Here is a 13,495-nt window from a genome sequence, read left to right as displayed (position 1 = left end):
TCCAATGTGCTTTTCCAAACTGCAAACATTGCTCTAGAATGATTTGATGGACATGACAAAAGGTTCAAGATGTTGATTTGGCCTCCAAATTCCATGGATCTAAATCTGAGTACTAGTGAGATGTGCAGAAAGATCCATTAAGGCTCTACATCACAACTTATAATATCTGCTGCAAATGTTTTGGTATTAGATAGCACAGGACACCTACAGAGGTCTTGTGGTGTCCACGCTATGATGGGTCAGTGGCAGGTGGTTTTAATGTTATGGTTACTGTGTTGTGTTTACCACTTCATTGAAAAAGACCTTGGAAACACGATAGCTGGGAAAGAAGGATTTCTAATTGTTTTTATTGGAAAGTCAAATATTTACAAAAAAACGGACATGTCTGGTGAGCCGACACTTCACCCTTAAATAAAATGCCTATTTCAATCACTACCAAAGGTTATCCAACAAACTAATTTACTTTCTGGCTTGTTCAGACAACGTATTATGCGTACATGGATCACACACGGAGAGTACATGTATCCATTACAGCCAGTGTGTCGGTGCACATGGGCAATTTTCTACACGGACCAATAATTAGCATGTAAATAATGGCAGCACGCATTATTCTGGTCCAATCTGCAGTTGTAAATAACAGGCATCACTTCCACTCGTCCGATATGTGAATGAGCAAATGGCGCGACAGATGTAACCAGGCTGAGTTTCAATATGGCAGTCTGAGTCCGACCTTAGTCACTTTATTATTGGGAGAGTTTATACCCTACATGAAGTATACTTACTAATGACCTAGAATTCAAATATTATACGTATAACCAATATTGTATAACCAATTCCTGAGTCTCTCTTTATTATGACACAGGGCAGTGAATAAATTGAAAATCAAGTGAAATCCCCCATATAGCCTATATAGCGCACAAATAATTTCACACATCTAATGATTACAGTATTTAGTACATTATTTAGCATATACAGAAGACTTAAGTTTCCCCAAAAGCTAATCATTTACAGTAGAAAAGGCATAGCACCTGATGGTAAAAATTGTCGGTGCCACACAAATCACAAGGATCTAGTAGTAGAAGGTATTTGGACCTTAAAAATAAACTATAGGTATCATAATGTCTGTTCTACTGGAACATGAGGTTGCAAAATTCCAGATGTCCCAATATCTTCATAAATCCAGGTTAGCAAGAAAACCATATTTGAAAATGGTGTAATGAAAAAGCAAACATGTGGCCACAATCGATGTTTCAGTTCTCAGCTGCAGAACATCAGGTCCGTCATCTTATGTCATGGCCCTGTGATCATGGCGTAGGCCTGATTGTGCTATACAGTGGATAAAATGACTTCTATCTTTGTGTGGATGAGGAGACATTTTCACTGCTGCAGAGCTGGAATCACTCGGCCTTGATCCTTTTGTCAGCAGCTTCCATTGCTAAAGAAGAAAAAAGAAATAATAACGTTGTGTTGCTGGCTACGACATGGCAACATCACAATGATGCAAACATATTTAGGATAAAAGACACTCGGAAAAATAACAGTTTAAGTAAACTCAAGGAGTGAGGCATCATCTTACTCCACATACATGTACATTATCAAGGATCCTCTCTACTTTTCCTTACCTTATCAGAGTCCCCCTATTCTTAAAAGATTAGAAATGCTCCTTTCACAATAAAGGTACCTTCACACTGAGAAAATTTTTAACGAGAACGATAGCGATCCGTGACGTTGCAGCGTCCTGGATAGCGATCTCGTTGTGTTTGACACGCAGCAGCGATCAGGATCCTGCTGTGACATCGCTGGTCGGAGCTTGAAGGCCAGAACTTTATTTCGTTGCTGGATCACCCGCTGTCATTGCTGGATCGGCGTGTGTGACGCCGATCCCGCGATGTGTTCACTTGTAACCAGGGTAAACATCGGGTTACTAAGCGCAGGGCCGCGCTTAGTAACCCGATATTTACCCTGGTTACCATTGTAAAAGTAAAAAAAAAAAACACTACATACATACATTCCGGTGTCTGTCGCGTCCCCCGGCGTCAGCTTCCCGCACTGACTGTGAGCGCCGGCCGTAAAGCACAGCGGTGACGTCACCGCTGTGCTGTGCTCTACGGCCGGCGCTGACACAGTCAGTGCAGAAAGCTGACGGCGGGGGACGTGACAGACACCGGAATGTGAGTATGTAGTGTTTTTTTTTTTTTTACATTTACAATGGCGGCCCTGCGCTTAGTAACCCGATGTTTACCCTGGTTACCCGGGGACTTCGGCATCATTGGTCGCTGGAGAGCTGTCTGTGTGAAAGCTCTCCAGCGACCACACAACGACTTACCAACGATCACGGCCAGGTCGTATCGCTGGTCGTGATCGTTGGAAAGTTGCTCTGTGTGAAGGTATCTTAATCTTGCAGTCCAAACAGGCTGCTTATCACCAAGTGAATGAGTAAAAAGCTCATTTAGATGGAATGATCTTTTGTATCGCACAAAAGATCATTGTTCTTGGCAGAATATTATTGTTCTCAGCAGCACATCATTGTTCTCGGCAGCACATCATCCTGTGTAAACAGTGACAAATTATTTCCACTGAACAATCACAGAACATTCAGTGCACATTGTCAAGTGTGGGTTGCTTGTGTAAACAGGCTATTACATGACTAGGAGCCCATATTCTAGTAGCCCATATATCCTCGGCGTGACTGTATTTACACAAGTATATCACACCAATGAAAAAAATGCCAAAAAATGGTCAAATACTAAAAAGTCTAAGGCAAAAGTAAAAAACCTTTATTATTTTGTGTGAATACACTTTAGCACCTTATCTAGGGTTTGAGCTAATTTCCCTTTCTTTATTGTCCTGATTTGTAAATCCCTGATCCACTTTTATCATTCGGGTTTATCAAGCATACTTTGCAGGTCCCATTGCATTCATTATATTTTAATATTTTATCATTGTATGTACATTAGTTTTCTATTGCTTTCAATAATGTTCGTGTACCTTCTCTTTTATTGCCACCTCATACCCACTTGATGTATTAATAAATGATTTTACTTTTACGTTATACTTTTCAGTATTTGATAATCTTTTGGCTTTTTTTGCTAGTTTTGTATGTGAAAGCACTAGTTACAACCCACATTACTGTATATTGGCACTCAGTAACATGTATGCATATATGCTATCTGCTTGTTCCTTATCAAATTTGTATAATTACACAAATATATGTAATAATTAGTGGAGCAAACTCTAAAATGTACTGGTGCTCATTACTAGCAGCGAGCTTTCCGTAATGCTCGAGTGCTCGTCTCAAGTAATGAGTATAATGGAGGACAATGGGACGTTCTAGACTTTTTATGGCAGACCTTCCCAGGAGGTCTGGGGGTCATTAAAACTGTTGAAATGGATGGTAAAAGTACTCAAATGGAATGGGAACAGCATGGGGAAGATTGTCAGAGTATTACGTTACTTTTATGGAGTGATAATAAAACATTCAAAACCAGAGATAAAATGGATTTTACAGGGAAATGTAAGGAAACATTCTTTCCTGTAGAATGACTTGTATATAAGGCAAAATAAAAAAGATTTTAAAAAGCCTCCTCCACCCCGTAGTCTAAGTATTCTCTCCATCTGCTAGGAATATCAGCCGTGGTTGCAATCATCCTCTTCCAGTTCCCAGACTTCCTGTGATGGTCTGTCCATATTGGAAGAGGAGATATTGCGCACTTGGATGGTTTGACTACACATGGTGGTTTCTTGTGTGTGGAAGTAGTGAGAAATGTGTTAACACGAGACATCACATATCCCACTTATTTTGTGGCCCGGGAGATATGGGATACTGTGTCTCCCGGTTGCCAGTCAACGCAGTACGCTGCCTTGTCTGGTGTAAGCCAATGGTGGGAATGTGTGCACCTTGCTGTTCAGGTGAGCAGGGAGTGGCTCCCTAGACTTTACCGGGAGGAATGCATCACCTGATTTTTATCTTTTGCATTGGGCTGGGTATTTAAAGCCTTTCTTTCCAGTACAGTGCTGTTTTTTAAGTTCCCTTGCATAGTAGTGGGGTGAGTTCTTGATGGTGAAGTCCAGGTTGCTTTTCAGCAGTTGGTTACAGTATTTTCTGGTTCTTTTTCCTTAGATTTTGTTTTTGGGTTCCCATTTTTATTCATTTTGGTTTAAATCTGCTAGCTTATAACTTACTCTGGTATCCTGACTCTAACATCGTCCATACCACCATACATCAGCTATCCTGCGACAGCAGTTTGGGAAGGGCTCTGTAAAGCCCCCCTATTTATCGGGAGTGGGTGAAGAATATCCTGGACCCTTTGAACTTGCCTAGCATGGTGGTTTTCACTATGTGCATCTGTAACTTCGCATTGGCTGGTCCGATGCAAGTCACTACAAAGTAGATTAACTTGTGCACATAACACCATCTTTAATCTATCTGATAGGATGACTACATCTGTCTAGACCTACTTCCCACCACAAGAACCACTCCAGAGTAATCCCTGGAAAATGAAATCATCCACAGTGGCAAAGTGAGGGGCTATGCGCCGCCCCTGTGGTATAAAGGTATTGACACTTCTAAGAAGAGTTGTTTTTTTTTAGTGTATTCCTATTTCCATGCACACCGTCCCACCTAAAAAAAGGTTTAATGTACATTGTTTTTTTTGTTCTCCTCCACCATATCAACAGAGTCATCATGCGGCCCTCACTCAATTTTTAATGGGCCATCAGAGGCAGTGGGGTGTCCAGAGGGAAAGGCCACCAAGTGTTCCCCAGAGCACCCACATGCTGTGGGGTCCCACAACAAGAGTTAGGTGTTCCTCTCCCCTTCCAAAATCAAAAATGGAATACGGATGAGATTTTATTTGGCCTCCTCCATCATATCCACAGAGTTATCAAGGGGTCCTCGCTCAATTTTTTAGAGGGCCATCAGAGGCAGCGGGGTGTTCCGCAAGTCAGCTGCAGATGCCGCTTGTCTGGCAGTGCTGCAGATGCGCATGCAAGTGCCAGCTCACTGAATGGTTTGCGATCTGCCCACTCGCTGAAACTCAATATTAAATATGTACTTGGCAAGGCTTTGTGAGCAGCAGTGGGCAGTAGTTGAATACCAACTCCAACATGCCGGCCAGTATTCTGCCCAGCCTCCGCACAGAAGTGATGAGTAACCATGGATGTATGACATCTGTGAGGAATCAACCAAGATTGTGAGAGGCAATGTTGCCATAATCATCATAAATATCACACTTCTGTGTGTGCTCAAATGCTCCATGCTTACAATTAAAGAGAAAGGTTTGCATGTGGACCAGGCGCAGATGGAGGAAGAAAGTACTTAGGTTGCTACGTGCTTGCCAATCCCCCATCCAGGTAGCTGGCGTGGATGTTCCATCCCCGTTTAACTCTACCACGTGTCTCATAACAACAGCTGTGCCCTGACCAATGAAGCTACTGTGAATGTCCACCTAACGATCGACATGTACATAACTGCTTGAGGACAGTGACACTACATTTCTTTTATGCATCCTTTTATGACTGGATGGACAAAGCAGGGGAGATAAAAGTGCAGCGCCCCAGAGATCTGGTCATTGCAGTAACGTCGCTCTGCCACTAAGGGGAGTGATGGTACGTCTGACTGCACTAAAGGAGTTCTACTGACCAGGTATCACCAGCACACATTACACTTCACACTCCGGACACTAGGGGGAGTAAAAGGCTTTATTTATTGGGCCACTCATCACATTGGTAAAACTAGGGGTTGGACAGGAAGTTAGTCAGAACAAAACCTGGGAGAGACCTGTCAGAACTGGGAAATCTGGCAGGTACCTAGCGAAAGGACAGATTGTTACGGAACCGCGCCTGCACTACCTTGCGGCGGTATCTAAAGAAAGGACACAAAGCGAAGGATATTGTGGACAGTGAGAAAACGAAATCTAGTACATAGGAGAGCCAGTAGGAGTCGTGCCCCGAGAACGGCAACATCCTACTGAGGCGCATAGCCGGTGGCCGGAGCACCGAGGAAGTAACAGTCTCCACGCATTACTTCAAACAGCGGCAGGACAGTTAATTACAGGTTGGCTGTCTACCATACAACACCTAAGAAGGACATAGGAGGCAATCGTGGGAGAGGGGCGACACTAGAGTTCCAGAATAACTCCAGGCCTACCTGTCATAAAGGTGCGTCCTAGCCATAACATACCTGGGGGACGGAGAAGAGAAAGATCTAGAAAGAACGAGAACAGAAGTTGTGAGGACTATCCTGAATGCTCAGCAGGGAAGCACTACAACACACAGGCGCTAGTGGGTAGACACTGATTTCCACCTGCAAAGGGAACTCTGGATGTGCCTTCGGACCGGCCGGTCTCAGACAGCCCTGTTGACAGTGCCCTGGATTGAGGATCCTGAAACCTTCAGTAAAAGGTAAAGAAACTGAACCCTGTGTCCTCGTCATTCCTCGCACTACGCACCATCACCCTCTTATTGGACGCCCCTCAGCAGGGTCACTGGCCGGGTCTAGCCACCGTGACAACCCTGGACCGAGTACCCCGTGGCCCTGTGTCTGGGGACGATCCATAAGCAAAGAACCCTAAGCAGGCTAAGTGTTGCTTAAACCTGACCCTGATTTGTTCATGCTTGACCATGGAGGTTGGCCCCCTAAAATTATGCAATGGTGCCACCACTGAGTGGTGCCTGGCCCATAAATTTAGGAGGGCCATCAGGCGGACATCAAAAATAATTTTTGGAGGGCCATCAGGTGGCCCTCTACCATACATTTTGGAGGGCTTTTTTAGGTTACAAAAGCTGTAAATCCAGTAGGAATCATTTTCTGGAAGATCAGTGGTTCACAGTGTTGCCATCACTATGAATAATCTGTCTCACATGTGTTTCCCATGATCCATGTGTTATATGCAGTTTGGACAACACTCATTACTGGTTGTTCACCCTTCTCAACCCACGCTTTGAGGATAACTCATAAATACACTCCTAAATTCACAACAACAACTTTCCATCTCCTTCTACCTCTCCTCCTCTTCAGGTCATCCACACTGAATAGATGAGTAGCTGGTGTTAGTGGTACCCTCTGTAGCGCAGGAAAGCCATCTCCTGTTCCTCCTCTTCATTATCACCCAATCACTGGTGAGAAGATGAGATGAGTCAGGGCTGGGTAGAATCACCTTGTCTACTTTCTTGCTCCATTGCCACTTGTTCTGTGCAACAACCTTGCTGGCATCACTGCATGGCTCCCCATCCCCCACCTGCATTACACTCAAACTCACTTCTCTGGGCCTTGTTGTGACTTCTCTCTGCTGCCAGCTCCATGCTGTGTGCCTCATGTCTGCTGCTTGCTTTGTGCATGCTCTGTCTGTGTGCATAGGGGGGCGGCGCCGGCAACTCCTGTGTCTTATTGAGACTGTGTGCACCTTGCTAAGGTGTCCCCAGCCAATTGCCATGAGGCTTTCTGTATTTAAGACATCCCCACCCATTGGTGGGGGCCTGTGTAACTTACTCCCTCAGTCAGTTCTTAGCTGCTGAGGTGCCAGGCCCTGTCTCTGTTTACTCTTATGTCCGCCACCCAGGGGGGCATTGTACCCTGGTCTGTGTCCTGTGTAGCCACCCAGTGGGGCTCGTACCCTGGCCTATGTCCACCACCCAGAGGGGCGTCGTACCCTGGCTTGTGTCCATGTCTCTGTGCCTTGGCCTGTTCCTGACTTTGTCTTAGCCTAGTCCTATTCCTGTGTCCGCTTATATCCCTGCCTTGGTTTCCTTTCCCTGCTCTATGCGACCTTGCTTTGCTCCTTGCTCTGCATTCTGGGACCTTTCTCTGCTCTCTGTGGTTTTGCTCTGGGCTCTGCACTCTGTCTTTCCTCTGCTCTCAGCTCTGCTCTCTGTGTCTTGCTCTGCACTCTGACTTTGTTCTACTCTCAGCACTGCACTCTGTGGCTTTGCTATCAGCTTTGCTCTCTGTAACTTTGCTCTCCACTCTGACCTTGCTCTGCACTCTGTGGCTTTGCTCTGCGGCTCCGCTCAGCTCTTGCTCTGCTGCTCTGCTCCTTGCGGTTCTACCTGGCTCCGTGCCTTGTGGTTCTACGTCTCTTGCTCTTGGCTCCGCCTCCTGTGTTTCTGCACTTGGCTCCGCCTCCTGCTCTTTGCTCCACCTCCTGCTTTTCTGCATGTGGCTCCACCTCCTGCTCTTGGCTCTGCCTCCTGTGTTTCTGCAAGTTGCTCTGCCTCCTGCTCTTTGCTCCGCCTCCTTTGTTTCTGCATGTGACTCCGCCTCCTGATCGTGGCTCCGCCTCCTGCATTTCTGCACTTGGCTCCACCTCCTGCACTTGGCTCCACCTCCTGTATTTCTGCACTTGGCTCCTCCTCCTGGCCCCGCCTCCTGCATCTCTGTTCTTGGCTCTAACTCCTGTACTTTCGCTCTGCATCCACTTTGCGGTCTTTCTCTACCTTTTCTTCTCTGTCTGAACAGGTTCTTACCTATTTTACATACCTGCCTGCAGACCGGTCCCTACCAGTTCTTCCAGTGTACCAGCCTAGTCTGCCTGTCCTGCCAGAGAGCCATCTGTACCTGCCTGCCAACCAGAGAGCCAGCTGTGCCCGCCTGCCAGTGTCTCTGTTGTACCCGTCCACCTGCCTGTGTCCCAGCCATGCCCACCTGTCTGCCAGAGTGTCAGCTGTGCCCGCTTGCCTGTCTATGTTCCGTTCTCCAGTGGGATCAGCAGCCACAGCCAGACACCACCCTGGAGTGGTACCTGGTAGCTTCCTGCCGCACAAGTCTGACCTCACCATCAGAGGCTCCAGTGAAGACCAAGGAAGCTACTTAGTTATGCCCCTTCCAGGGTAGTCTGGTCTGTGGTCCAGTGGGGCCACATCCCCTCACGCTTGCGCCAACCAGTCTGGGCGCAGGCGTAACATTCTGCATGCAAAGCTTCATCTTTCACTGTGAGCAGTGTGTGTTTGAGTAGACACAGAAGAGGGATGGTAATACTAGTTATGTTGTCATCGCCGCTCACCATCTTGGTTGATTTCTCAAAGTTTTGGAGTACCGCACAAATGTCAGACATGCATGGCCACTCGTCAGTTGTTATGTGCGGAGGCATTTTATTATTTTTTTTTATAAAATTAATTAAATGAGTGTGGGGAGGGGGGAGCAAATAAGCATGAATTGAGACTGAGGGGATGGTGTACAGCAAATGGTGATGAATTGAAACTGGGGGATTGGGACAGTAAATGGTGATGAATTGAGACAGAGATGGGGACAGCAAAATGGTGATGAATTGACACTGGGGGATGGGCTACAGCAAATGGTGATCAATTAAGACTGGGGGATGAGGTACAGCAAAATGGAATGGTGATGAATAGAGAATGGAGGATGGGTACAGCAAATGGTGGTGAATTGAAACTGTGGGTGGGCTAAAGCAAATGGTGATGTATAGACTTGAGGTGGGGACAGCAAAAGGTGATGAATTGACATTGGGGGTGGGATAACAAATAATGATTAATTGAGACTGGGGGTAGGGACAGCAAATGATGATGAATTGAGACTGGGGTGGTGACAGCAAATGGTGATGAATTGAGACTTGGGGTGGTGACAGCAAATGATGATGACTTGAGGGTGGGGGAAAGCAAATGATGATGAAATGAGGGGGTTCTGTTACTGTGCAGGGCTTTTTTAATCATCTGGTGTAGTGTAGAAGTTGGGGAAAAGTTGGGAATGTGCTCTGGAAGTGATTAGTTATAGATAGCGGTGTGTTATTTTCTGCAGAGACGAGTCCTGGCTGAAAGAAGTGATGGTGGTCTGCACTGGATGAAGAAGAAAAGCGAAGATGAGTTACTTCAACTACAGACATCACTGAGTCAGTGTGCTACCTGTGCACTGACGCTAAACTGTGTCAGTACTCCTGTGGTAATATGTGATGTAGTCATGGTGTGGCAGTATTTGTCCCTTGTATGTGGTATTATTTGGTCACTATGTGGTGGTAATATGTGATCTGGTCATGATGTGGTGGTATTTGACCCTGTATGTGATATTATTTTGTCACTATGTAATGGTAATATGTGGTCTGGTCATGGTGTGGTGCTACTTGTCTCTTGTATGTGGTATTTGGCTATTTAAAAAAATGTATAGGACATATTTCCTTAAAGAAAAGTAAATAAAAATATACCTAAAAAGAGTATTGGATATTTTAAGTATTGTTTAATAGGTTAAAGTAGAGTAGAGACCCGCTAAAAGAGTCTACCTTGGTGTGGTGGCAGGCTGAAAAAATCTTTTGGCCAAAACAAAAGCTGATGGCTATGTATGTGATATGGTGTTCGATGGTAACTCTAAATGTGTGATTAGTGATGTCATGATGCAGAAGTGGCATTTTTCCAAGAGTGTGCAGTGAGACTGTGGGAAAGTCAAGGGGTGGAGGTGGAGATGGGGTGGACGCGGAGCTGCGGTAGAGCCTGGGTGCAGTGTTGTGAATTCTGTTGTCAAGCTCCCTCCTGTGGTCATGAATGGTACTTCGGCTGGTTCTGTCCATGGGCTTCCTCTGTTGGTTGTGAGTGGGGCTGCGGCTTCTGAGTTTCCTTCCACAGGTGACGAGGTTAATTCGTTAGCTGGCTGCTCTATTTAACTCCACTTAGATCATTGCTCCATGCCACCTGTCAATGTTCCAGTATTGGTCTAGTTCACTCCTGGATCGTTCTTGTGACCTGTCTTCTCAGCAGAAGCTAAGTTCCTGCTTGTTTTTCTGTAGTTTGCTATTTTTCTGTCCAGCTTGCTATTTTGATTTTTGTCTTGCTTGCTGGAAGCTCTGGGACGCAGAGGGAGCGCCTCCGCACCATGAGTCGGTGCGGAGGGTCTTTTGCGCCCTCTGCGTGGTCTTTTTGTAGTTTTTTCTGCTGACCGCAAAGTTACCTTTCCTATCCTCAGTCTGTTCAGTAAGTCGGGCCTCACTTTGCTAAATCTACTTCATCTCTGTGTTTGTATTTTCATCTTTACTCACAGTCATTATATGTGGGGGGCTGCCTTTTCCTTTGGGGAATTTCTCTGAGGCAAGGTAGGCTTTATTTTTCTATCTTCAGGGCTAGCTAGTTCCTTAGGCTGTGTCGAGTTGCATAGGGAGCGTTAGGAGCAATCCACGGCTATTTCTAGTGTGTGTGATAGGATTAGGGATTGCGGTCAGCAGAGTTCCCACGTCTCAGAGCTCGTCCTGTATTATTTGTAACTATCAGGTCTTTCCGTTTGCTCTTAACCACCAGGTCCATTATTGTCCTAACCACCAGGTCATAACAGTACAGGTGGCCAAAAGTATTAATGCATCTCAAAAGAGGGATAAGAGAAGTTCTGAGACCATTTTTTTTTCTTTGCAGTGTGTTTTGTCTCTCTTTTCCCCTTTACCTCTGGGTGGTTCAGGATACAGGTGTAGATATGGACATTCAAGGTCTGTCCTCTTGTATGAATAATCTCACTGCAAGGGTACAAAACATTCAAGATTTTGTGGTTCAGAATCCGATTTTAGAGCCTAGGATTCCAATTCCTGATTTGTTTTTTGGGGATAGATCTAAGTTTTTGAATTTCAAAAATAATTGTAAATTGTTTCTTGCTTTGAAATCTCGCTCCTCAGGTGACCCTGTTCAACAAGTGAAAATCATTATTTCTTTGTTACGTGGCGACCCTCAAGACTGGGCATTTTCCCTTGCGCCAGGAGATCTGGCATTGCGTGATGTTGATGCGTTTTTCCTGGCGCTCGGATTGCTTTATGATGAACCAAATTCAGTGGATCAGGCAGAGAAAATCTTGCTGGCTCTGTGTCAGGGTCAGGATGAGGTAGAGATATATTGTCAGAAGTTTAGGAAGTGGTCTGTACTCACTCAGTGGAATGAATGTGCCCTGCCAGCAATTTTCAGAAAGGGTCTCTCTGAAGCCCTTAAGGATGTCATGGTGGGATTTCCCATGCCTGCTGGTCTGAATGAGTCTATGTCTTTGGCCATTCAGATCGATCGACGCTTACGTGAGCGTAAAACTGTGCACCATTTGGCGGTATTATCTGAGCATAGACCTGAGCCTATGCAATGTGATAGGACTTTGACCAGAGCTGAACGGCAAGAACACAGACGTCGGAATGGGCTGTGTTTTTACTGTGGTGATTCCACTCATGCTATCTCCGATTGTCCTAAGCGCACTAAGCGTTTCGCTAGGTCTGCCACCATTGGTACGGTACAGTCGAAATTTCTTTTGTCCGTTACTCTGATTTGCTCTTTGTCATCCTATTCTGTTATGGCATTTGTGGATTCAGGCGCTGCCCTGAATTTTATGGACTTGGAGTTTGCTAGGCGCTGTGGTTTTTTCTTAGAGCCCTTGCAGTATCCTATTCCATTGAGAGGAATTGATGCTATGCCTTTGGCCAAGAATAAGCCTCAGTACTGGACCCAATTGACCATGTGCATGGCTCCTGCACATCAGGAGGATATTCGCTTTTTGGTGTTGCATAATCTGCATGATGTGGTCGTTTTGGGGTTGCCATGGCTACAGGTCCATAATCCAGTATTGGATTGGAAATCAATGTCTGTGTCCAGCTGGGGTTGTCACGGGGTACATGGTGATGTTCCATTTTTGTCTATTTCGTCATCCCTTCTGAAGTCCCGGAGTTTTTGTCGGATTACCGGGATGTATTTGATGAGCCCAAATCCAGTGCCCTACCTCCTCATAGGGATTGCGATTGTGCTATCAATTTGATTCCTGGTAGTAAGTTTCCTAAGGGCCGTCTGCTCAATTTATCTGTGCCAGAGCACGCCGCTATGCGGAGTTATGTAAAGGAATCCTTGGAGAAGGGTCATATTCGCCCGTCGTCGTCACCATTGGGAGCAGGGTTCTTTTTTGTGGCCAAGAAGGATGGTTCTTTGAGACCTTGTATTGAATACCGCCTTCTTAATAAGATCACAGTCAAATTTCAGTATCCTTTGCCGCTGCTGTCTGATTTATTTGCTCGGATTAAGGGGGCTAGTTGGTTCACCAAGATAGATCTTCGTGGTGCGTATAATCTTGTGCGTATTAAACAGGGCGATGAATGGAAAACAGCATTTAATACGCCCGAGGGCCATTTTGAGTACCTGGTTATGCCATTCGGGCTTTCCAATGCTCCATCAGTATTTCAGTCCTTTATCCATGACATCTTCCGAGAGTACCTGGATAAATTCCTGATTGTATATTTGGATGATATTTTGGTCTTTTCGGATGATTGGGAGTCTCACGTGAAGCAGGTCAGAATGGTGTTCCAGGTCCTTCGTGCGAATTCTTTGTTTGTGAAGGGGTCAAAGTGACTCTTTGGAGTTCAGAAGGTTTTATTTTTGGGTTTCATTTTTTCCCCTTCTACTATCGAGATGGACCCTGTTAAAGTCCAGGCCATTTATGATTGGACTCAGCCGACATCTGTGAAGAGTCTGCAAAAGTTCCTGGGCTTTGCTAATTTTTATCGTCGCTTCATCAGTAATTTTTCTAGTGTTGCTAAACCGTTGACTGATT

General features: G+C 45.5%; 1 protein-coding gene across 1 annotated transcript in view; it reads right to left on the bottom strand.

Moving 5' to 3' along the window:
* Positions 1-320: 320 nt before the first annotated feature.
* Positions 321-13,495, bottom strand: part of AIG1 (androgen induced 1) — a 587,426-nt gene continuing 574,251 nt past the window's right edge. The window contains exon 6 of the mRNA XM_069725904.1: positions 321-1,435. Within this exon, the coding sequence (XP_069582005.1) occupies positions 1,398-1,435 (38 nt within the window). The 3' untranslated portion in view covers positions 321-1,397. The remainder of the gene's footprint in view (positions 1,436-13,495) is intronic.

The sequence above is a fragment of the Ranitomeya imitator genome, chromosome 5 (assembly GCF_032444005.1).
Source record: "Ranitomeya imitator isolate aRanImi1 chromosome 5, aRanImi1.pri, whole genome shotgun sequence".
In the NCBI taxonomy this organism is placed as follows: Eukaryota; Metazoa; Chordata; class Amphibia; order Anura; family Dendrobatidae; genus Ranitomeya; species Ranitomeya imitator.
The sequence above is the reverse complement of the archived record's forward strand: the minus strand, read 5'-3'. Positions and strand labels throughout refer to the sequence as shown.